Genomic DNA, 27,877 nt, shown 5'->3' on the forward strand with positions numbered 1-27,877 from the left:
ATGGAAAATAATGGTTTGTTTGAAGGTGTTTGTGATTCTAGTTCGTATGCTATGGTTGAAGAATTGATAGAAGGTTTTGATGACTCTTTTAGTAGAACCACTAATGTTTGGAATCCTAAAGTCTTAGATCATAGTTTCAAACCATATGTTGGTCAGCGGTTTAAGGATATTGAGTCATATTTTTCATTTTATACTGAATATGGAGTACAAGGTGGTTTTAATGTTCGCAAATCAACTCAGAAAGTGAAGAATAAGATTGTTGTGACAAAGTATCTTGTTTGCCAAAAGGCAGGACATTATGATACTTCTGGTCCAAAGGATTCTGGAGGTACATCTAAATCATCGCATACATCTGGTAATATTGGTGAAGAAGTTAAAAGGAGGAACACTGTTACCAAAAAATATCATTGTAATGCAAAGGTTATTCTCAAGTATGTGTGTGATGGTACCTACATAATTTCTTATTTTATAGAGGGTCATAACCATCCGTTAGCTTCTGAATTGGGAAAGGAGTTTCTTCGTGCAAATCGAACTATGACTTCATTTCAATGTCAATTTATCTTAGATGCTGCAAAATCGAACATTGGCGCTTATAGAGCTCATGGCATCTACAACAGTTTGTTTGGTATATATTCTGATATTGGGCCAACTGCTAAGGATTTTCAAAATTGGATGAGAGATATTAAATTGTACATAGGAAAACATGACGCTGATATGCTCTTACAAAAATTTAAAAATGAAAAGGAGACATCTGATGGAGGGCTTTTTTATGAGTTTTAAAAAGATTCAAATGGTCATTTGACTCGTCTATTTTGGGCTGATGTTCGAGGTAGAAGAAATTATGAAGTATTCGGGAATGTTGTTTCTTTTGATGCAACTTATCGTACTAATAAGTAAGTTAATCAAAATTATTTTATCCTTTTATATGTGTTTATTGTATATCGTATTATATTTTAATTTTGATTCATACCATGCTTGTTTTGTAGTTTGATTACATTTTAGAATATTTGTTGACTTATATTTTTGTCAAATATGCTTTTTTTATGTTTGCATGATTAAGTGTTAATATATTATATTAAGTGATTCTGCCCTTTCTTTTTGTATCAGTTTTTCAATATAGCTTTTAATTTTATTCTTGATTTTTTGTAAAATTTTGTACTTCAGGTATGGTATGGTTTTTGTGCCTTTCATTGGTGTTGATAATCATTGGAAGAGTGTTACGTTTGCTTCTGCTTTGCTTAACCATGAGAACGACACTAATTTTACTTGGGCATGTGAGATGGTTTTAAAAGTTTTTAGTCGTCCTCCAAAGTGTATAATAACTGACCAGTGCCTTGCTATAAAAACTGCAATATCTAAGGTGTTTCCAGATTGTATCCATCGATATTATATGTGGCATGTAATGCAGAAGTTTCCGGCAAAGGTAATTATTTTATAATTCTAATCCATCGAAATAGTGCCCTGTATATAGCGTTTGTGTTGGGAATATATGTAACGCCCCCAAATCCGGGGTCAGAGGATTTGGTCGTCACGATGAAATCTCAATCTAAAATAACCTGTTAAATCAATAAATAAATGCCAGCGGAAGATATTTATCATTTATGACCCCCAAACTAATCCAAGATCTTTTAAGGTTACAGTTCTAGAAACAAGAAATCCAAAATCAAATGAATAAAAGTGGAAAGATTTCAAAGCTGATATTTCTGAAGAAAATGAAATCCAGAGAACAAAAATTTTGACACCAAATGAGCAAATGGTGTCACATCATCAAGAAACTATCCACCAAATAAGAAAAGTGAAATTCATTATTATAACTTGACAGAGCTATCAAAACCTGAAAAATAGGCTTCATGACAACCTCTGGCACATTTAAAACACAGTTATGATTGAAAATGAGTGTTAGGGAATATATCCTCTAACAATTACTTCTTTTGAGAGAGGCCAAAAGAAATTATAGAAAGAAAAGGTATTGCCAAAGTCTTAATATTTATCTTCAATTTGAACTCTCCAGTTGACTCGCCATCTGATTCTAGACGCTTCTTCATGTTCCAAGGATATCGATAATCTTCATCGTCGTCAAAACGTAGTAGCCTCGAAAGATTCCACCATATAAGTTTTGCAACTGCCAGGAGTTCCATCTAGCTCAGCACAACCATCTCAAACGAATACGCCTATCTTAACTTATTCGTTGGTACTATATCCAATAGTCCAACAGGAACTCGATATGAGCTCAAACGTCCTCACATAGCTATACACACTCCTACACACTCTCGTTTCTAGTTTACTATAACCTCAGCTCTGATACCAACCTGTAACGCCCCCAAATCCGGGGTCAGGGGATTTGGTCGTCACGATGAAACCTCAATCCAAAATAACCTGTTAAATCAAATAATAAATGCCAGCGGAAGATATTTATTATAAATGACCCCAAACTAATCCAAGATCTTTTAAGGTTACAGTTCTAGAAACAAGAATTCCAAATTCCACAAATAATTTTTTTTTTTTCACTTTCTTTCAAATCTCTTTTCAATAAATTCCAACTCAAAACTAAACCCACTAGTATAACTTCGAAATGAAGTATACTAGGCCCAAATAAAATACAAAACTATAATATAATATAATATAAACAACTTTATACAGTAAAACTTACACTAGTCCGTAAACCCTGGACCAACCACCTTCGAAAAGCTTCTTCTTTGCTTCCTCGAATTTACGCGGCTAAACAGCAAGCTAATCCTCACTGGAGGTTAAAAATTAAAAACAGGCAAGTATGAGCGAAAGAAATGCTCAGCAAGTTCATTACAGTAAATATAGGGTCGTTTGATATGAAACCGACATCTGCATTAGAGCAGAACATTTTTAAAATCATAGTTGCTGAATCATAAGATTTTAGTTGAGGAATCCCAGGTTTAATTCCTTAATTGTATTCAAAACCATTTTGATATTCTTGAGCGACATGCTTCAGCAATACTTTGAATCTTGACGAGAATAAAACTCGTAAAAACAGTGTTTACGGAAATATCGTAAACCGCAATAACATGAAACAATGACCATGGAATGAATCATAAACTTTACTCAAAACCGAACTCTTGAAATTAAGACTTATTAACGTTCAAGAAATTCCTAACTATTCAGTATCCATCATTATCGACTAAGTTCCAATAGACTTAGCCTGCTAAACCAGCCTGATAAGAAGGACGGGTTGAATAATTAAGAAAATCCCAATTCATTCAAGATCCTAAATATCACTGAGCAACAAATGCTGCAGCAACACTCTGAACCTCGAATTCATTTATAAACACTGCAATTTTCCCGAAACTGAGTGCTAAGAAAGAATAACTTTAATCCAAACAGAATCAGTACTTTTAATCCAAAACAGAATCAGTTGATAAATCATCTATTCTATGAGTATCAAAAATGATATGATAATTTAGATTAGGATCATCCTCCGACGGACGTACTATCACATGCTGATCAGCCCGTGTGATAGCACAAGGTCATGATTCATAGAAACGTGACCCCAAAAACACGAGTACTCAAACAAAAAGGCATAACTAGCCTGTGGCAAAATGGTGTCATAATATTCATATGGCACTTAGAAATAGCCCTCCGCTGGACCGTCCGTCCCGGTCACTTACGCAATTATGATCCAATCTTAAAACCTTTTATTGAAATGGGGTCATGATACTCGACACCCGAAATAATTTTATTCCCCCAATTCTTGGGTATGAATATTTGCAACCAAATCACTTTTCTCAAAATCCAAAGCATTTATAAATCCGATAATTGGATAAGTAAAATCACTTATCTACTCTGAATATAGAATAGCGGAAGAATACTTGCATAAACAGAATTATTTAATTCAGCGATATGTAAAACATTTATCGATTCTAAACTGAGAATAGGGAAAGCAATACTTGCATAATAAGCTTCAAAATAAATATCACTTGAACAATAAGTGATGATAGGGATACTTGCATAATATAATTCGAAATAAACGTCACTTGAATGATAAGTGAAGTCAGAGGTACTTGCATAATATGAATCGAAATAAACGTCACTTGAATGATAAGTGAGGTTAGTGTACTTGCCTTTGGGTTTTAGCAGTTAGCATACTCGCAATAACGCATCAATTCTGACATTCTGTCTCAAAACATCATCGTCTTCCCTTCCAACACTTTACTGATATGCTGCTCCTGCGATTACTAGAAGTCAGTTACCCAATACCATTCCATCTCATTCTTTATCCAACGTCTTGTCCCGATCAACTCAAGAGATCCGCATCTATAATTAAAATATAAAACTTTAATCGTCTAATCGATAATCACTAGACGAACTACGCGTCAAAAGCCTATCGTCTACCCATACGATAGCCCGCACATAAAAGAAACAGTCCAACACAAGATTCTTATGACCCTTACATAAATATAACAGACAAACATAGGACCCTTGATCCACATACACACCTAATTCACATAACACATAAGCACATAACTCATATATCACATAATTCATATCACATATGACTCGGTTCATCAGAAGGGTCGACTCGATATGTTTAAAACTGAAATCAGGTCAAAAATATGATTTTTCGATCAATAATCGACTCAGAATAACTTGTAAAACAAACGACCTTTCGAAACAAAAGGATTTGGGTCTCGAAAGTATTTTTAATGAAAGCAGAATATTTTTCTGAGTCTGTACGCGTTCGTTTCATATTAAACAGACGAACGGTTGATTTAATATGAATTTTTGAACATTTTTTTTTTTGGAATAAAAACAATCTCCGAATCATTTAATAATAAAATTATAGGGTTCAAACACCCTAAAATAATTTTATAAGATTTATCGAGCTTGGAAAATAATTTAAAATAATATCTTAAAGCTCGAAACTATTTTTCAGAATTTTTAAATCAATTTTAAATAATTAAATCTAATTAAATAATCAATTAAAATTAATTAATAACAAATTAAATTAATTAATCAATTAATATTTAAATTAATTGAATAATTAAATAATTAATTATCAACTAAAATTAATTAATTAAATAATTTGGATTTATTTTTAAATTAAAAATAAATTTTCAGAATTAAAATAATGATTTTTTTTTAAAATAGAAATGAATTTTTAGAAATTAAAAAATAGGATTTTTGAATTATTAATAAAACAGAAAATTACAGAAACAGAATTAAGGTTTGGTTTTTGGGAATGAATAGATCAAAATCGGGTCGGGAAAATCAGTAAAACGGGTCGACGAAGAACAGGGTCGGGTTACGTCATCGGAAAGCTTCAATTCCGGCGACCATGTCCGGCCACCGGACTTATTTTCCGGCGACGACCTACAGCCCCGTTCTGGGGTTAAAACACTGCAAAAAGTCCCGATTCTGTCTTCAAATTGTTCCAGCAACTCAACCCAAGTAACAAATACAACAAACGACGATTAAATCGTCTTCCCCGACGAGGTTCAGTCGAAATCCGGCGAAAAACCGGCCGAAATCTGATTTTACTGAATACTCAACCAAATTAACAGATTAAGATACGAAATCAATCCTCAGGCTCCCAGGAATGATTATTTAACTTCAAATCAAACAAACAATTACTTAAGATCAAAAACCGAATTTAACTAATTAAATTGAAAAATCGAATTTATTAAATAATCAATCTTTGTTGATGAAATAGGTACGAACTGATAGCTCTCATCAAGGGCTTCACAACGGTTATTCATACTTGGGATTTGGTGTTCAATAACACCTTCAAAATCGACTTTGATTTTCAGAATTCTCCAAGAACACCAAGAACACATATTCAAGAAATTTTCAGAAAATCAAACCTTAATTTCTATATGATATTGAACTCTATTTTTGAAGTATAATATACCAAATTGACCAGAAAAACATGCTCTACAACATGGAAGCATCAAATCACATCAACAACATCAAGAACAAAAATTCGTAATTTAATTATCAAATAATTCGAATATAAATAATTAAATAAGAAAATTACTGTGATTTCTGGAAGGAAACTGATGATTGATTCAGCTAGAAGATTTCGAGAGCTTCGTTTTGATATGCTGCACGCCCGAATCGGAGTTCGATAACGCCTTCGTTCGTGTGTTTGGTTCTCGGGAACGTATCGGTTTTCTCGGGTTTTTCTCTGTATTTACGGTGTTTTAACTGGTTGCAAATGAATAAACGGAATAAACGAAATAAGAAATAGGCTATTTATATTTATGGAATATTGGATCGTTCTGGATCGTTTTGGATCATTTTGGATCATTAAATTAGTTGCTTAGCCGCTAAGTAACTACAATAACGATCCGATTTAATACCAAAATTGGATAATTATCAAAACCGAGTTTTTTATAAAATATTATATACGAGAATAATATAAAAATATCCCATCTCTCGAAAATACGGGTTTTATTGATTACCGAAATAACTATCGTATCGAAAATATTGCGCCGGGCCGTGCACGGGTCAAACCGTAATCCGGATCGAAAAAGTCAAAACACGGAAAATGTCCGGAATTACCAGATTAGGTTAGGAAGGAGTTTTCGGAAGAGTTTCGGGTTGTAAAAACGTAAAAACGGTTGAAGTCGGACGATTCCCGGCTTTATAAAATAATTTTGGTAATTATTCAGAAAATAATTAATAATTCATAAATTAATATAAAATCATCTAACAGTCCAAAAATTACCAGAAAAATATCACAATTATCTATATTTTATTCTGGACATATAAAAATTCAAATATTCAAATAATATCACATATAAACACCCAAACATCAATTCCACTTATCAGATAATTTACTAAAATTCACCTAAAATCACATAAATAATTCCAAATAATTACCCACAGGTCCCAGGATCGAAACCTAGCTCTGATACCAACCTGTAACGCCCCCAAATCCGGGGTCAGAGGATTTGGTCGTCACGATGAAATCTCAATCTAAAATAACCTGTTAAATCAATAAATAAATGCCAGCGGAAGATATTTATCATTTATGACCCCCAAACTAATCCAAGATCTTTTAAGGTTACAGTTCTAGAAACAAGAAATCCAAAATCAAATGAATAAAAGTGGAAAGATTTCAAAGCTGATATTTCTGAAGAAAATGAAATCCAGAGAACAAAAATTTTGACACCAAATGAGCAAATGGTGTCACATCATCAAGAAACTATCCACCAAATAAGAAAAGTGAAATTCATTATTATAACTTGACAGAGCTATCAAAACCTGAAAAATAGGCTTCATGACAACCTCTGGCACATTTAAAACACAGTTATGATTGAAAATGAGTGTTAGGGAATATATCCTCTAACAATTACTTCTTTTGAGAGAGGCCAAAAGAAATTATAGAAAGAAAAGGTATTGCCAAAGTCTTAATATTTATCTTCAATTTGAACTCTCCAGTTGACTCGCCATCTGATTCTAGACGCTTCTTCATGTTCCAAGGATATCGATAATCTTCATCGTCGTCAAAACGTAGTAGCCTCGAAAGATTCCACCATATAAGTTTTGCAACTGCCAGGAGTTCCATCTAGCTCAGCACAACCATCTCAAACGAATACGCCTATCTTAACTTATTCGTTGGTACTATATCCAATAGTCCAACAGGAACTCGATATGAGCTCAAACGTCCTCACATAGCTATACACACTCCTACACACTCTCGTTTCTAGTTTACTATAACCTCAGCTCTGATACCAACCTGTAACGCCCCCAAATCCGGGGTCAGGGGATTTGGTCGTCACGATGAAACCTCAATCCAAAATAACCTGTTAAATCAAATAATAAATGCCAGCGGAAGATATTTATTATAAATGACCCCAAACTAATCCAAGATCTTTTAAGGTTACAGTTCTAGAAACAAGAATTCCAAATTCCACAAATAATTTTTTTTTTTTCACTTTCTTTCAAATCTCTTTTCAATAAATTCCAACTCAAAACTAAACCCACTAGTATAACTTCGAAATGAAGTATACTAGGCCCAAATAAAATACAAAACTATAATATAATATAATATAAACAACTTTATACAGTAAAACTTACACTAGTCCGTAAACCCTGGACCAACCACCTTCGAAAAGCTTCTTCTTTGCTTCCTCGAATTTACGCGGCTAAACAGCAAGCTAATCCTCACTGGAGGTTAAAAATTAAAAACAGGCAAGTATGAGCGAAAGAAATGCTCAGCAAGTTCATTACAGTAAATATAGGGTCGTTTGATATGAAACCGACATCTGCATTAGAGCAGAACATTTTTAAAATCATAGTTGCTGAATCATAAGATTTTAGTTGAGGAATCCCAGGTTTAATTCCTTAATTGTATTCAAAACCATTTTGATATTCTTGAGCGACATGCTTCAGCAATACTTTGAATCTTGACGAGAATAAAACTCGTAAAAACAGTGTTTACGGAAATATCGTAAACCGCAATAACATGAAACAATGACCATGGAATGAATCATAAACTTTACTCAAAACCGAACTCTTGAAATTAAGACTTATTAACGTTCAAGAAATTCCTAACTATTCAGTATCCATCATTATCGACTAAGTTCCAATAGACTTAGCCTGCTAAACCAGCCTGATAAGAAGGACGGGTTGAATAATTAAGAAAATCCCAATTCATTCAAGATCCTAAATATCACTGAGCAACAAATGCTGCAGCAACACTCTGAACCTCGAATTCATTTATAAACACTGCAATTTTCCCGAAACTGAGTGCTAAGAAAGAATAACTTTAATCCAAACAGAATCAGTACTTTTAATCCAAAACAGAATCAGTTGATAAATCATCTATTCTATGAGTATCAAAAATGATATGATAATTTAGATTAGGATCATCCTCCGACGGACGTACTATCACATGCTGATCAGCCCGTGTGATAGCACAAGGTCATGATTCATAGAAACGTGACCCCAAAAACACGAGTACTCAAACAAAAAGGCATAACTAGCCTGTGGCAAAATGGTGTCATAATATTCATATGGCACTTAGAAATAGCCCTCCGCTGGACCGTCCGTCCCGGTCACTTATGCAATTATGATCCAATCTTAAAACCTTTTATTGAAATGGGGTCATGATACTCGACACCCGAAATAATTTTATTCCCCCAATTCTTGGGTATGAATATTTGCAACCAAATCACTTTTCTCAAAATCCAAAGCATTTATAAATCCGATAATTGGATAAGTAAAATCACTTATCTACTCTGAATATAGAATAGCGGAAGAATACTTGCATAAACAGAATTATTTAATTCAGCGATATGTAAAACATTTATCGATTCTAAACTGAGAATAGGGAAAGCAATACTTGCATAATAAGCTTCAAAATAAATATCACTTGAACAATAAGTGATGATAGGGATACTTGCATAATATAATTCGAAATAAACGTCACTTGAATGATAAGTGAAGTCAGAGGTACTTGCATAATATGAATCGAAATAAACGTCACTTGAATGATAAGTGAGGTTAGTGTACTTGCCTTTGGGTTTTAGCAGTTAGCATACTCGCAATAACGCATCAATTCTGACATTCTGTCTCAAAACATCATCGTCTTCCCTTCCAACACTTTACTGATATGCTGCTCCTGCGATTACTAGAAGTCAGTTACCCAATACCATTCCATCTCATTCTTTATCCAACGTCTTGTCCCGATCAACTCAAGAGATCCGCATCTATAATTAAAATATAAAACTTTAATCGTCTAATCGATAATCACTAGACGAACTACGCGTCAAAAGCCTATCGTCTACCCATACGATAGCCCGCACATAAAAGAAACAGTCCAACACAAGATTCTTATGACCCTTACATAAATATAACAGACAAACATAGGACCCTTGATCCACATACACACCTAATTCACATAACACATAAGCACATAACTCATATATCACATAATTCATATCACATATGACTCGGTTCATCAGAAGGGTCGACTCGATATGTTTAAAACTGAAATCAGGTCAAAAATATGATTTTTCGATCAATAATCGACTCAGAATAACTTGTAAAACAAACGACCTTTCGAAACAAAAGGATTTGGGTCTCGAAAGTATTTTTAATGAAAGCAGAATATTTTTCTGAGTCTGTACGCGTTCGTTTCATATTAAACAGACGAACGGTTGATTTAATATGAATTTTTGAACATTTTTTTTTTTGGAATAAAAACAATCTCCGAATCATTTAATAATAAAATTATAGGGTTCAAACACCCTAAAATAATTTTATAAGATTTATCGAGCTTGGAAAATAATTTAAAATAATATCTTAAAGCTCGAAACTATTTTTCAGAATTTTTAAATCAATTTTAAATAATTAAATCTAATTAAATAATCAATTAAAATTAATTAATAACAAATTAAATTAATTAATCAATTAATATTTAAATTAATTGAATAATTAAATAATTAATTATCAACTAAAATTAATTAATTAAATAATTTGGATTTATTTTTAAATTAAAAATAAATTTTCAGAATTAAAATAATGATTTTTTTTTAAAATAGAAATGAATTTTTAGAAATTAAAAAATAGGATTTTTGAATTATTAATAAAACAGAAAATTACAGAAACAGAATTAAGGTTTGGTTTTTGGGAATGAATAGATCAAAATCGGGTCGGGAAAATCAGTAAAACGGGTCGACGAAGAACAGGGTCGGGTTACGTCATCGGAAAGCTTCAATTCCGGCGACCATGTCCGGCCACCGGACTTATTTTCCGGCGACGACCTACAGCCCCGTTCTGGGGTTAAAACACTGCAAAAAGTCCCGATTCTGTCTTCAAATTGTTCCAGCAACTCAACCCAAGTAACAAATACAACAAACGACGATTAAATCGTCTTCCCCGACGAGGTTCAGTCGAAATCCGGCGAAAAAACCGGCCGAAATCTGATTTTACTGAATACTCAACCAAATTAACAGATTAAGATACGAAATCAATCCTCAGGCTCCCAGGAATGATTATTTAACTTCAAATCAAACAAACAATTACTTAAGATCAAAAACCGAATTTAACTAATTAAATTGAAAAATCGAATTTATTAAATAATCAATCTTTGTTGATGAAATAGGTACGAACTGATAGCTCTCATCAAGGGCTTCACAACGGTTATTCATACTTGGGATTTGGTGTTCAATAACACCTTCAAAATCGACTTTGATTTTCAGAATTCTCCAAGAACACCAAGAACACATATTCAAGAAATTTTCAGAAAATCAAACCTTAATTTCTATATGATATTGAACTCTATTTTTGAAGTATAATATACCAAATTGACCAGAAAAACATGCTCTACAACATGGAAGCATCAAATCACATCAACAACATCAAGAACAAAAATTCGTAATTTAATTATCAAATAATTCGAATATAAATAATTAAATAAGAAAATTACTGTGATTTCTGGAAGGAAACTGATGATTGATTCAGCTAGAAGATTTCGAGAGCTTCGTTTTGATATGCTGCACGCCCGAATCGGAGTTCGATAACGCCTTCGTTCGTGTGTTTGGTTCTCGGGAACGTATCGGTTTTCTCGGGTTTTTCTCTGTATTTACGGTGTTTTAACTGGTTGCAAATGAATAAACGGAATAAACGAAATAAGAAATAGGCTATTTATATTTATGGAATATTGGATCGTTTTGGATCATTTTGGATCATTAAATTAGTTGCTTAGCCGCTAAGTAACTACAATAACGATCCGATTTAATACCAAAATTGGATAATTATCAAAACCGAGTTTTTTATAAAATATTATATACGAGAATAATATAAAAATATCCCATCTCTCGAAAATACGGGTTTTATTGATTACCGAAATAACTATCGTATCGAAAATATTGCGCCGGGCCGTGCACGGGTCAAACCGTAATCCGGATCGAAAAAGTCAAAACACGGAAAATGTCCGGAATTACCAGATTAGGTTAGGAAGGAGTTTTCGGAAGAGTTTCGGGTTGTAAAAACGTAAAAACGGTTGAAGTCGGACGATTCCCGGCTTTATAAAATAATTTTGGTAATTATTCAGAAAATAATTAATAATTCATAAATTAATATAAAATCATCTAACAGTCCAAAAATTACCAGAAAAATATCACAATTATCTATATTTTATTCTGGACATATAAAAATTCAAATATTCAAATAATATCACATATAAACACCCAAACATCAATTCCACTTATCAGATAATTTACTAAAATTCACCTAAAATCACATAAATAATTCCAAATAATTATAATAATAATATTTGAAAATATGGGATATTACAATATATGTGCATTAGTTTGATGATATGTTTAACAAAACACTTAAGTAGAAGTTTAGTGTTTGTAGCCTCAACGGATAAGACCACTTTGGCTATCCGTTGATGGTGCAGCTTTACTTAGAAATAAGTCTAGTGTTGTAGCACATTTCAGTCTCTGTATTTAAGATATAATTCTTAGAAGTTGAGAGAAAATATAAGTCATGTTGACTACCAGAAGATATGCAAATAGGAAGGCCAATTGTAAATATTTCATGCCTTGTAATTTTGTATAAATGAAGTGGTATCAACGGATGTCTTAAAGACCTTCAACGGATGAGAAACAAAGCTTCAACGGATGTCTCTAAAGCTTCAACGGATAGAGCTTCAACTGCTAACACATCAACGGATAAAGCCATCAACGGATGAAGGCTTCAACGGATGTTCTGTTAAATAGCAGTTGATAAGTGGTAGTTGTAACAGCAGACAAAGACACGTGGGTTGACAGAGATAACTAAAATGTGGAAGCCTAATTTCAGGAACATCAGAAAAAGCAGTCGTTCTACTCTAGTACAAAGAGGCAATAGTCAACAAAGTACTTGAGTGATATGGAGAAGAAACAAGTGGAGAACTTATTTTATTATTGTATTTTTATCTTTGTCTTCACTTGTACACTTGGTGATATATAAACCAAGTAGCAGCTAGTAATTAGATAAGAATTTTTCCAGTGCTGTTTAGAAAAATCTTGAGAGAAAAATTATCTAGTTTGTACTAGGACGCAGCTGTGATCAACATCTTGAATCACAGATTTTCTGAAATACCATCTCTGGTGGAACAACAATCCACCAGAAAAGTTTTTAAGGTCTGTTGTGTTCTTTACATTAGTGCTTGAATATATATCTGTCTGTATTAGCTTAAAGCAATTCACACACTTGTTTATCTTGAACACAAAGCCTTTAAAACTGCTCAAAACTTGAAAAAGTTTTGAGATTTACATTCAACCCCCCTTCTGTAAATCTCATTGTTAGTCCACTAGGAATAACAATTGGTATCAGAGCAAGCTCTTGACACACAAAGAGTTTAAAGATCTTGGAAACTAACAAAGATGAATAAGAAGGATATTGGAGTAAAAATCCCAGTTCTTGACAAAGACAGTTATCACCATTGGAAGGTGAAAATGCACCTTCATCTATTCTCCCAAGATGAAGGTTATGTAAACTGCATTGAGAATGGTCCTCACATTCCCCACAAAGTAGCCACAGTTGCTACGGCCACAATTGTTGTTGGTCAATCCATTCCAAAACCTAGAGCAGAATGGACAATGGAAGACACAGAAGAAGTCCACAAGGATAAGAAGGCTATGAACATTTTGTTTAATGGTCTTGACAAGGATATGTTTGATAATGTGATAAATTGTACAACTGCCAAAGAGGTTTGGGACACAGTTCAGCTACTGTGTGAAGGTACAGAACAAGTAAAAGAAAACAAAATGCAGCTTCTCATTCAACAGTATGAGTATTTTCATTTTGAAGAAAATGAATCTTTAAATGACACATTCAATAGATTCCAAAAGCTGTTGAATGGACTGAAGCTGTATGGTAGAGTGTACCAGGTGAAGGATTCAAATCTTAAATTTTTAAGATCCTTGCCAAAGGAATGGAAACCCATGACTGTCTCCTTGAGAAACTCTCAAGATTATAAGGACTTCACTCTTGAAAGATTATATGGAATCTTGAAGACTTATGAACTAGAGCTGGAACAGGATGAGGTATTGGAGAAGGGAAGAAAGAAAGGAGGTCCAGTTGCCTTGGTAGCTGAAAATGAGAAAGAATGCAGACAAGAAACTGTGAGATCTACATCAAACTCCAAAGATGGCACAAGCAAATCAGAATCAAGCAAGGGTAAGGAGCAAGTTGCTGAGAATGAAGACAACTCCAGCCAAGATGACTCTGATGGTATTGATGAGCATCTTGCATTTTTGTCCAGGAGATTTGCAAAGATGAAATTTAGGAAAAACACTAGAGCCACTAAACCTCATAAGAACATGGTGGACAAATCCAAGTTCAAGTGTTTCAATTGTGGTATAAGTGGACACTTTGCAAGTGAGTGCAGAAAGCCAACTTCTGAAAAGAAGAAATTTGACCAAGTAGATTACAAAAAGAAATATTTTGATCTGCTCAAGCAAAAGTAGAGGGCTTTCATTACTCAAGAAAAAGACTGGGCAGCTGATGGAGAAGAAGAGGATGAAGATGTGGAATATGTCAACTTGGTTCTCATGGCTGATTCTGAGGAAAATGAAGTTAGTTCATCAAGCAACCAGGTAATCACTACTGATTTAACACAGCTTACTAAAGAAGAGTGCAATGATGCTTTTAATGACATGTCTACTGAATTGTATCATTTGCGTGTGTCTCTTAAATCTCTTGCTAAAGAAAATAGTAGGATTAAAGAGAACAATCTGTTTTTAAGTAATAGAAATGCTATGTTAGAAGATAAGTTGATTGACCTAGAGAAAACTAAGCTACATTGTATATCTGTTGAAAATGAACTAGCTGAATCTGTTAAGAAAGTAGAAATACTTTCCAATCAATTAGAGAGAGAGCAAGAGGTGATTAAAGCCTGGAAGACATCTAGGGATGTTAGTGCTCAAATTTCCAAGGTCCAAGGAATTGAATCATTCTGTGAGAATGCCTGGGATAAAAACAAAAAGAAACTGGAATTAATTGATGGGCTGTCAACGGATGTGGAATCAACGGATGATGAAAGTTATCCGTTGAAGGAAGAAAAGGAGCATCCGTTGAAGGTTCCTCAATTAAAACAGGCAGATGTTTCTAAAAGTGAAAATCTAAAGAAACTCAACAAAAAGTTTGGTTCAACTTCCAAGAACTTTGTCAAAGAAGGAGCAAGCACATCCAAAGATTTCAGTAAGGTGAATATAGGACACATGACCTTAGAACAGTTAAAGAATAGGCTCAAAGTGGTTGAGGATAAAAAGGAAACTAAAAGGAAATCTAATAGAAATGGGAAGGTAGGGGTTAACAAACATAACAATTACACACCTGATAAGTATGCTCCTAGAAAAAGCTGTGTGCATTGTAGTAGTGTTAATCATCTATCTGTTAATTACAAATCTATTAAGAAAACTCCCATACATGTGCCCTCTTCCATGCCTAATATGTCTGCATCACCTCTGCATGCTATGCCTGTTATGTCTCAACAGAATCCTTATGCACATTTTGCAAACATGCCATATTTTAACAATCCTTATCTTGCTGCATTTAGTATGCCTCAAATGCCATACAATATGCCAATGTGGAATAACATGCTTGCACAATCCATGCCTTATCAAATTCCAAATGTGCTAAATGATTCTGTGACTAACCCTACACCTCAACCAACTACATCTAAGATCAAGGTTGACTCAAAGTTACCTAAGTCTAAAGATGCAGGAGGAATGAAGTCTAGGAGAAAGGCTAACAGGAATGGACCCAAGGAAACTTGGGTACCAAAATCAACTTGATTGATTTTATGGTGTGCAGGGAAAAAGAAGAAATCTATGGTACTTGGACAGTGGCTGTTCAAGACACATGACAGGAGATTTCTCCCTGCTCACTAAGTTTAAGGAGAAAGCTGGCCCTAGCATAATCTTTGGAGATGACAGCAAAGGGTTTACTATGGGATATGGCTTGATTTCAACAAGGAATGTCATCATTGATGAAGTTGCATTAGTTGATGGTCTCAAGCACAACTTACTGAGTATCAGTCAACTATGTGATAGAGGGAATACAATTTCCTTCAATTCAGAAGCCTGTGTTGTCACCAGCAAGAAAGACAACAAAGTGGTTCTAACTGGAGTTAGAAAAGGGAATGTGTACTTAGCTGACTTCAACTCTACAGATGCAGAATCTATTACTTGTCTCTTCAGCAAAGCAAGTTCAGTTGAGAGTTGGCTATGGCACAAGAAGCTATCCCATTTGAATTTCAAGACAATGAATGATCTAGTCAAAAAGGACTTAGTTAGAGGAATTCCTCTAGTTGAATTCTCAAGGGATGGTTTGTGTGATGCTTGTCAGAAAGGCAAACAAAGGAAAGCATCATTCAAAAAAAAGCTTGAAACAACAATTGATGAACCATTACAGCTGCTGCATATGGATTTGTTTGGACCAGTCAATGTATTGTCAATTGCAAGAAAAAGATATTGCTTAGTGATTGTAGATAATTTCTCAAAGTTTTCATGGGTCTATTTTCTTGGATCAAAGGATGAAGTAAGTGAAATCATTATCAATCACATCAGGCAAGTCAATAATCATCCTGACTTGAAGGTTAGGAATATCAGGAGTGACAATGGAACTGAGTTCAAGAATTTGTCAATAAGGTTGTTCTGTGAAGAAAATGGAATCATGCATGAGTTCTCAGTTCCAAGAACACCTCAGCAAAATGGGGTAGTTGAAAGAAAGAACAGATCTTTGATTGAGGCTGCCAGAACAATGCTTGAAGAATCAAAGTTACCAACATATTTCTGGGCTGAAGTTGTTAATTGTGCCTGCTACACTCATAATATTTCTTTGATCAATCAAGCTAAAGGCATGACTCCTTATCAGTTGTTCAAGAGAAGAAAACCAACTCTAAACTTTCTTCATGTCTTTGGATGTAAATGCTTTATACTGAGGAATCAATCTGACCATAAAGGAAAGTTTGATGCAAAGGCTGATGAAGGGATATTTGTTGGTTACTCAGCTGGAAAATCTTATAGGGTCTACAATCTAAGAACCAACATAGTTATGGAATCTGTGCATGTTGTGTTTGATGATAAAAAGATTGATGGACTAACAGATGAGGGACACCATGAGAGACTCAAATTTGACAACATTGAGATATATTGTGATGATAGTGAAGAGGAGATTGATGGAGATGACACTTCAAAAGGGATTCAATATATGCCCTTGGATAATGCACAAAATTTTGCATCCGTTGATAGAGACAATGCAGTATCCGTTGAAAGACATAGTACATCATCCGTTGAAGTACAAAATGAAGCATCCGTTGATCATAGTTCATCAACGGATAATCGATTTACATCATCAGTTGATAGAACTCCAAATTCCCTGCAAAGAACCAACAACTCAGGGGGAGTTTCAAATAATCAACACTCTGTCTCATATCATGACAATACTGAGGCCACCTCATCTAGAGCACATCTTCCACCTCAAAGGAAATGGACCAAGAATCATCCCTTTGAACTGATCATTGGTGATGCATCATCTAAAGTGCAAACAAGAAAAGCTACTCAAGATGAATGTCTGTATAGTAGTTTTCTATCTCAGGAGGAACCTAAGAAAGTGGAAGAAGCTTTATTGGATCCAGATTGGATATTAGCTATGCAGGAAGAGCTGAACCAATTTGAGAGAAACAAAGTTTGGAAGCTGGTACCCAAACCAAAGAACAAGAGTCCTATTGACACAAAATGGGTATTCAGAAACAAGATGGATGAAAATGGCATTGTCATAAGGAATAAAGCCAGATTGGTTGCTAAAGGCTATTCTCAACAAGAGGTAATAGATTTTGATGAAACATATGCTCCTGTTGCAAGACTTGAAGCCATCAGAATTTTTCTAGCCTATGCAGCCCATGCCAATTTCAAAGTCTATCAAATGGATGTCAAGAGTGCATTTCTAAATGGGAAATTGGAGGAAGAAGTCTATGTAAGTCAACCTCCAAGGTTTGAAGATCCAAATTTTCCAGACTATGTGTATTATCTGTTGAAAGCACTCTATGGACTGAAGCAAGCACCTAGAGCCTGGTATGAAACCCTATCAAAATTCCTTTTGGAGAATCACTTCACTAGAGGTACTGTTGATAAAACTCTCTTCTTTAGGAATGTTAATGGCTCTAGTATACTTGTTCAAATTTATCTAGATGACATAATATTTGGTTCTAAAGATAATAAACTTTGCAAAAAGTTTGCTAAGCTAATGCAAAGTAAGTATGAAATGAGCCTGATGGGAGAACTAACCTATTTTCTTGGTTTACAAGTTAAACAAGTTAGTGATGGAATTTTCATTAGTCAAACTAAATATATTCATGATCTTCTAAAAAGGTTTGACTTAATGGAATGTTCATCTGCAAAAACTCCCATGGCCACTGCCACCAAACTTGAGTTGAATAAGACTGAAAGGTCTGTGGACATTACAAGTTATAGAGGCATGGTTGGTTCACTTTTATATTTAACTGCCAGTAGACCAGATATAATGTTTGCTACATGTCTGTGTGCTAGATTTCAAGCTGAACCTAGGGAGTCTCACTTAATTGCTATCAAGAGGATTTTCAGATATCTCAAGGGTACACCAAATTTAGGTATTTGGTATCCTAGAGAATCTGGCTTTGATCTAATTGGTTATTCAGATGCAGACTATGCAGGTTGCAAAATAGACAGGAAAAGTACAACAGGCTCCTGCCAATTCCTGGGAAACAAGCTTGTATCATGGTTTAGCAAAAAGCAAAATTCAGTCTCTACTTCTACAGCTGAGGCTGAGTACATTGCTGCTGGAAGTTGCTGCTCTCAAGTGTTATGGATGAGGAATCAACTCCTTGATTATGGACTTCATGTTGATAGAATTCCTATCTTTTGTGACAACACAAGTGCCATAGCCATAACAGAGAATCCTGTGCAGCACTCAAGGACCAAGCACATTGATATCAAGTACCACTTCATCAGAGAGCATGTTATGAATGGTACAGTGGAACTACATTTTGTTCCAAGTGAACAACAAATTGCAGACATATTTACCAAGCAACTTGATGAATCAACATTCACAAGATTGGTAAGTGAGCTAGGTATGCTTAATTACTCATAAAATTTATGTCCTAATTGCAATTTGAATTGAAGCCTGAAATGTATTAGTTGATTGAACAAATTTGACTTCTTAACACAGATTATTCCATCAACGGATATTTCCTATCCGTTGAAAGTCAAAATTGTTCCATCAACGGATGTTCATTATCCGTTGGAAGACATATACATTTCTGGAATTTTTATCCGTCAACGGATAAAACTGTAGTACTTTTCAACGGATGACAATTTACTTTATCCATTGAAATGTCACATCAGTCAATTCAGGTGTCTTACAGCCGTTGATTCTATTTTCTTAACCGTTGATACTCATACATACAACTGTATGTATTTGTTTTAAAGGTAGTTTTTAGAATACTTACAGTTTATTCTTAAACGGCTGAAACTCACTTACATATATTTATTGTTTAATCTTTTATTTATGCTTTTTAATTTGAGAAAGTATAAAAGCCCTTCTGATTTTTCATTTTTACTTTACGCTTTCTTGAAACTTCAAAGCTTTTACCATTTACTCTCTGCAAAACCTTCAAGTTATTCTCTGCAATTTCTACTTACAACAATGGCACCAGTAGTAAAAATTATGTCTCAATCTGGGTTCATCTATGAGAAGAACAATTTCATAGCTTTGGTAGCAAAGAATGAAGCCCACTCAGATTATCACAAAATGATGGACTTCATCAAAAACTGTAAACTTAGCTATGCAATGCTGGAAGCCCCAACGATTTACTGTGAAGTAGTTGAGGAGATTTGGACAACTGCTGAGTTCAACTCCATAGATATGACCATCTCTTTCACTCTCAAAGGTAAAAATCACTGTGTTAACTGTGATGATTTACTAGCATGTTTTAAATTGCCTGAGAACAATGCCATGACACCACACACTGATAATGATGTATCCAGCATGTTAGATTCCATAGGTTATTCTCTTAACTCTGCTAGTTTAGGGAGTATTAAAAGAAAAGGCCTTAGGAAAGAATGGAGTTTTCTTGGGGATGCCTTTATCAAGGTTTTCTCTGGGAAAATTAGTAATTTTGATGCCATAACTTCATCTCTTGTTAATATGCTCTATATGCTTGTTTCTGATAGGTATTTTAACTTTAGCAATTATGTTATGCTAGAATTGGGTACTAGATTAGGTAACAAAGCTAATAGACCTAATAACATCTATATGCTAGATTCTTTATGTTATTGGCTAACCATGTTGCTGAAGGTTTGGTCATAACCAATGAGAATAACAAACTCAAGTGCTGGGCACAAGAGAAAAGAGTTCTTGCAGATTTATTGAGAATGGATCTCAACAGCAGTGTACCATTGGTATATTTACCAATCATGGATGCACCTCAGGTAAGTGAGGTAATTGTCTCTACAACTCCTACTTCTTCCAACCCCTCTATTTCTTTATCTTCTAGTGTGCCCATGGAATCTGTGACAATGCCCCAACAGATTCCTACCAAGGTCACCAAAACTAAACTTTCAAAATCAAAGACAAAGAAAACCACCTCTGTTGTTTCTCAAAAGATAATAGTTGTAACACCTACCCTTAACCTTGAGGGGAGTGAACAGGGTGTGAGTGGTGAGGGGAGGGGTGAACATCAAAGAAACCCCCAGGATAAGGAAGGAGAGATAAGTGTTTCCCAAGCTAGCCAAGCCACAGTTTCTCAAAAAGCTGTGGTGGTTGAAAAGGTTACTAGCACATCCCTAGCTGCATTCTCCCAAAAGGATGTAACTATTGAAAATAGTTCCCAACCAGGAACACAGAACAAACGAGGGAGGGACACAGAAGCCAAATACTCACCAACAAAAGCTTTTATTAGAAGAAAGAGGGCTAGAACCCAATCTTCTACACAGGGTGCACACACTGCACAGATACATCCATCTGTATTTATGCCTTCTCAAACTCAGTTTGATGTGGCTCCAACAAATATGGAGTCACAGCCCCGTTCTCTCACAATTAACACACATCAATCAACACACACTTCATCACCATCTCTGGATGTGGATATGTTATTCCCATCGATTCCTGATTCTCCCTCTTTACAACTCAGGGAGGAGCCCCACTCAAATACAGGTGATCATCATCTTTTAGATGATTTGTTGGATCACCCGCAATTTCTTTCAGATGTAATTGAAGGATCTGTGTCACCAAAACTCAAATCAATCCACACAGATTCAACAGTTATATCACTTTCTATTTCTACTTCCTTTCCTTCTTCAACGGATATCACTCATCCGTTGACAAGTGGTTGTTCTTCAACGGATAAGCTTAACAGCAGTTATCCGTTGATACCATCAGTGTCACCTTCAACGGCTATTTCATATCCGTTGATAGTCTCTACACACACAACTGAAACAATTCCAAGTGTAGAAGACATGATTACTGTACAATCACTTTTAGGACTGAGGGAAGGGAGTGTCAATTTGAGTGAGAGGCTGGGTTGCACCCAGGCAAAAGGAGAGATTGAGAGCTCAAATATGCATGCTATTTCTTCCAGCATGGCAAAAGTAAGTGAGAGGAGTACCACCTTAGTAGGTGAAGGTGAGGAAGTAAGGAGTGTGAGCCAGGGGGAGCCCCTGATGCAAGAATATAGAGAAAAAGAGAGAAAGGCAGGTACAACAGATATAAGGGTGGATCCAGCCATTGCTAGTGAGTCAATGATTGTGGATGATGCTGAAAAGGAAAGACAATTTCAGCAACATTACAAAGCTGTAATTGATAACATTTCCTTGGATGCTGACACTTTTACTCATCCTGTGTCAGCCTATCAGTTGTTGGCTGCTCAGGGCAATGAGGAGGCAGAAAAGACACTACATCTAGCACATACAACAGAATCTCTTCAAAGGGATAAAGCTGCTATTAACAAGATGCCTTCTACAGCTGGTGAGTCATCTGAGGAATTTGGAGTAAATTCTGATGATGATGACTCTGTTTCTCTTGATGGAAGCATGAACTTAGGGGGAGATGAAAGCCCTAGTTCTATTCCAAATTTATCTGAATGGGCCTTGACAAAGGAGTTTACACCAGGGCAATTCAATGTCTCCTTAGTCAAACAAATCAGTACTATCCAACAGGCCATTTAGAAAACTTCACATGCTGGTACCAAGGCAATCCTTACAGCTCACCTGGACTCACTGCATCTCATGAAGTTGCAGCAAGTAAGACAGAATCTGAGTGTGGATGAACTTAACAAGGATATTGCTGACTTGAAATCCTACAATTCTGAAAAATTGGATTCAGTCATGCCCTATGGTACAATGAAGGACTTATTGTTGAGATTGAAAAAGGATTCAAATACTGAAAAGAGGCTGGCTAAGTTAGAAGACAGAGTCCAAGTTATTGAAAATTCTGTGGCCAGCATTCTTCACAACCAACAATCTCAAACAAGTCTACTTATGCAGCTGGCAAAGGCACAAGGCTTGACCCCTCTCCTTGATGATAACAAAAAGGGGGAGAGAAAAAGGGAAGGGGAAGGAGAGCCATCTACAAAAATCTAGATATCTAAAGTGCTAGTTCCTGCCATCACTACTTCTCCAATTATGCAAATCAAAGGAAAGCCTGATGGAATTGACCTAATCCAGCTAGCAGCAGCTGAAATTCAAGTGAAAGAGCAAAGGAGGAGAATTGATGAAAGGGTGCAACAAATGTTTGGCTCAACACAAGATAAATCAATATCTGTGAAACATAGCACAAAGGTTGAACCAATCATTATGGAGCACAAGCCAGAAAGGAGGAATAAGGTTGGAGAGACTTCTTTCAAGAATCTAAAACCTATGGTTCTCAAGCCCAACACTAGATCCAGCAAGGACTCCACAAAGAACCCCCTAGACTTTGCTCAGATGAAAGAAGTGGACTTTCCTCTTCCAAAGCCTGATGAAGACAAAGTTTTGGGTGCTAACATCATAAAGTACAAGGAGACCAAGAACATAGTTGAAAGAATGAAAATGGCCATTATCTTTAGAGAGGGAAAGAGTATCTGTGTGATGCAAGGACATCCCAAATTCTCAAAGGCCAAGAGGGAAGAAACCAAAAGGTTGAAGAAAGAAGCTGAAAAACTCAAGGCTGACAAAAGAGCACTAGCAAAGCTTGAACAACAGCTAAAGTCAAGTCAAGTTGAAGGAGAGAAAGGAATTGAAGTCAGGGGTGAAGACAAGATTACAAACCTAGATGAGGTTTTTGGGAGTATATTTGGTGAGAGTATGGAGGAAAGAGAGGAATGGCAGAAGGGAAATAGAAGAAAGGCCAAGGCACATAGAAGGAGTGAAGATAACACTGAAGAAACTAAATCAATATCTAAACCACTACCTTCCATACCTGAACCTTGTGTTGCTGATCCCACTATAAACATCCATGGTGAACTAATCATCCCAAAAGAGGAACCTATTGATTGGGACACCATCAAATTGCCTACCTTTTTAACCACTCTTCCACTACCAAAGAAACAGAAAAGAAAATCCAAATCTACACCTCCCCTAACCTCTAAGAAATTCACTCAAAAACAAAAACCTAAGCCTAAGCCACCCATTTCTAAAGATGATTATGTTCACATCTGTGACATAAAAGAAATTTCAGACATTGAACTCTATCTGGATGAGCTGGAGGATGTAAGGGGAATAGCTGCCTACAGACAGCTACCAGAGAGATTGGTGTTCAGATACAAAGGAGCTGGGGAAAGAACATGGCCTCTCTACAGGATTCTGAATGAAGGCTACTCTACCTTGATCAGAGTCTTTTCAGCCATACAAAAGGATTCTGGCTTTACCAGGACTGCCAAGACTGAAATACTCAACAAGATTGTCAACATAAGGAAAACTTGGAGGGAGCCCAATGCTTTGCCCAGAACTTTACTCATTCAAGAAAGGGGAATTACAATCCACAAATCACCTCATTGGTTGATGGAATTTAGAGATGATAAAGGAGTCAGAAGATTTTTCAGACTTGAAGACCAACTCAAGATTGCCAGCAATGAAACTCTCAAGGAAATGCAATCTAAGTTGGATATCAGTGATGAAGATGAAGCTGAATTCTACAGACAACTCCAACTCTAAATTGAGGAAAATGACAAAAGGCTAGGAAAGAAAACAAGGGAACAAAGAAGAAAAAGATGATTTGTTCAGACTAGAGGAGCACCCTTGGAAATTCTGTAAATCTTCAATTACCTCCTAGTACATACACTTTTGCAGCACTTTTAAATTTCTACTTAGTTTCAATTCATATATTTGTTAAGTGTTTTGTTATCATCAAGTTAACCCTGAATTTATGTCTACAATTCTTATAGACATAAATAGGGGGAGATTGTTAGGAATATATGTGCATTAGTTTGATGATATGTTTAACAAAACACTTAAGTAGAAGTTTAGTGTTTGTAGCCTCAACGGATAAGACCACTTTGGCTATCCGTTGATGGTGCAGCTTTACTTAGAAATAAGTCTAGTGTTGTAGCACATTTCAGTCTCTGTATTTAAGATATAATTCTTAGAAGTTGAGAGAAAATATAAGTCATGTTGACTACCAGAAGATATGCAAATAGGAAGGCCAATTGTAAATATTTCATGCCTTGTAATTTTGTATAAATGAAGTGGTATCAACGGATGTCTTAAAGACCTTTAACGGATGAGAAACAAAGCTTCAACGGATGTCTCTAAAGCTTCAACGGATAGAGCTTCAACTGCTAACACATCAACGGATAAAGCCATCAACGGATGAAGGCTTCAACGGATGTTCTGTTAAATAGCAGTTGATAACTGGTAGTTGTAACGGCAGACAGAGGCATGTGGGTTGACAGAGATAACTGAAATATGGAAGCCTAATTTTAGGAACATCAGAAAAAGCAGCCGTTCTACTCTAGTACAAAGAGGCAATAGTCAACAAAGTACTTGAGTGATATGGAGAAGAAACAAGTGGAGAACTTATTTTATTATTGTATTTTTATCTTTGTCTTCACTTGTACACTTGGTGATATATAAACCAAGTAGCAGCTAGTAATTAGATAAGAATTTTTCCAGTGCTGTTTAGAAAAATCTTGAGAGAAAAATTATCTAGTTTGTACTAGGACGCAGCTGTGATCAACATCTTGAATCACAGATTTTCTGAAATACCATCTCTGGTGGAACAACAATCCACCAGAAAAGTTTTTAAGGTCTGTTGTGTTCTTTACATTAGTGCTTGAATATATATCTGTCTGTATTAGCTTAAAGCAATTCACACACTTGTTTATCTTGAACACAAAGCCTTTAAAACTGCTCAAAACTTGAAAAAGTTTTGAGATTTACATTCAACCCCCCTTCTGTAAATCTCATTGTTAGTCCACTAGGAATAACAGTTTGATAATTTTTTTTAATATAGATTGGTTCTGTTTTTTGTGCTGAATCTGGTTTTATGGAAAAGCTAAACAAATTTGTATGGTCATCACATTTGACGATAGCATAATTTGAAAGTGAATGGGACGCAGTGTTGAAGGAATTTGGATTAAGTGAACATGTTTGGTTGAATAAAATATATGCTATGAGGACGTCATGTATTCCTGCTTTTTTCCGTGATAAGCCAATGGGAGCATTACTTAGAACCACATCAAGGTCAGAAAGCACCAAAGTTTACTTCAATCACTTTGTGCAAAAAGGAGACACACTTTCTGAATTTTAAATGTGTTATGAGAGTGCCATTAAAAACAAAATCATGAAAGTAAAAAGCTCACTAATGGAGACACATGTATTCCAAAACTTGTAACGGAGAAGAATATTGAAAAGCATACAGCTCAGGTTTACACTCGTACGATATTCTATAAGGTTCGGAAACAGATTAAGTTTAGTTGTTTCCACATTAGTTTGGGAAGCCAACCAATTGATGTTAATGGTGTAAATAAATATGTTGTTCGAGATAGAAGCTTTGATGAAAAATATTATGAGGTTCAGTTCAAATTTCTGGAGAGCCATGTTGAGTGTTCTTGTAAGCTTTTTACGAGAGTTGGTTTTCTTTGTAGACATTGTTTCTATATTTTAGGACTCTAGGGAGTTGAAATAATACCATATCAATTTTGTCTAGTCGTTGGATGAGAAATGCAGAGCCGAGATTTTCTAAATTGATGTTTTGTAATAAATTAGAGAATGGAGATGGTTCTATAATAAGAGATACGTCAAAGAAAATATGGACAGAGTTTCAAGGATGTTTGGGGAGTGTTTTAAATGATAATTTGGGGTTGACTTTTATGTTGGAGGGGATCAGATCGTTGAAAATCAGCATTGATGAAAAATTTCAGAAGTGTACTGTTACTAAGAATGATATTCTTCAAGAATCTTTTGGTGTTAGGCCTTCCAGTGTTAGCAAAGTTCTACCCCCTCTTCAAACCAATACCACAGGTAGCAGAAAAAGAATTGTAAGTGGTGCAGAGTTGAATCGTGAGGGGAAGAAGAGGAAGTTAAGGATGTGCAAAACTTGTAATATCAAGACATATCATGATTCATATAAATGTCCGAATAAACTTAATGACCAGTTGAACAAAGAGTTGGAACATACTTGAGATTATTTCCTACATTTGTTTTCATCATGTTATTCAGGTATGTATATCATGTTCCCCATTTTTTCTCTTATGTTGTTTTTTGTGATATCATCTGTCTTTGTTTTTTATGCTCCGTGCGTAAAATTTCCTTTATTCTTATTACTACTAAGTAATGGACCTCGTAAAATCATTTGTCATGAGAACTTTTATATGATTTTCTCAGAAGATCACAAGTATCGGTAAAAGTTTCTGTTTACAAGCCTCATCAGTGTGCGCTTACACATTTTTTAATTTCTCAATGCAGATTGCAAACATAAAATTAACATTTATCACATTTATATGATTATATAACATGAATAACAGTTAGTAGAATTTGACATTATATGTGGTATCAAATGTAATTTTTCTTATATAATTTTGCTGACTGTAAGTTTCTAATTTTTTTTCATGTTTTTCTTTTGCAGCAAACATGAGTAATCATCAAATTGAATGATATGTCGTTGCGGTATTAAAGAACTAATGGTAATAGATAGTGACAATTTTTACTGATATATTTTTTCATTTTTATTTTGTCGATTAAGATGATTAAGACAAGTTATTTGATAGAATATTTGTCTTGTGGATACTTTAATCAAATTTGTATAAAGACCTTTTTTGGGAGATTTATCGATTTATAAATTTAATGTAAAGGATTGCTTTTAATGATTTAATATTCTCTGTGTTTGTCTATAATCATATTATAGAAAACATAGTAAACACACTTAGAAGTAGCTTTTATATTGCATAATTTTTCTTTTAGGTTTATTCCATGATAGAACCAGATTTGCATTTGATTATATTTGTACACCATTTTGTTAGTTCTATACTTAAATTGTTAATAGAGTCTATCAGTTTAGAGTATAATAAATTTTTTCAAAAGATTAAAAATTTATTCCATTGTAGAACTACATTTTATCCAAGTTCTCTTGCCTTTAATGTATTGAAATTGTTTTCCCTGTTCTACAGTTTAGGGTTCACCAATTCTATTTTGGGTTTTAGAAGTAAACTAAATTAAATTTATTGTTTTAGGGTTTAAGATTTGGGGTTTAGGGCCCTAAATCCTAGATCTTAAACCCTAAGAACCGTCAAACACTTTTAAAACATAAGTGTATAACCCTGTTTAATATTCGTTAATATTTTAGGGTTCACCAATCCCATTTTGGGTTTTAGAAGTAAATTGAATTAATTGATTATATGGTTTAATACGTAAGTGTATAACCCTGTTTAATATTCGTTTACATTTTAGGG

General features: G+C 34.9%; 1 protein-coding gene across 1 annotated transcript; it reads left to right on the forward strand.

Moving 5' to 3' along the window:
• On the forward strand, positions 1-27,063 carry LOC141685453 (protein FAR1-RELATED SEQUENCE 5-like). The gene is made up of 3 exons (XM_074490552.1): positions 1-689; positions 1,165-1,423; positions 27,055-27,063. Exons 1-3 carry the CDS (start codon positions 1-3, stop codon positions 27,061-27,063), a joined length of 957 nt encoding a protein of 318 aa, XP_074346653.1.
• The last annotated feature ends 814 nt before the right edge of the window (positions 27,064-27,877 follow it).

Source organism: Apium graveolens, chromosome 9 (assembly GCF_009905375.1).
Source record: "Apium graveolens cultivar Ventura chromosome 9, ASM990537v1, whole genome shotgun sequence".
Lineage (NCBI taxonomy): Eukaryota > Viridiplantae > Streptophyta > Magnoliopsida > Apiales > Apiaceae > Apium > Apium graveolens.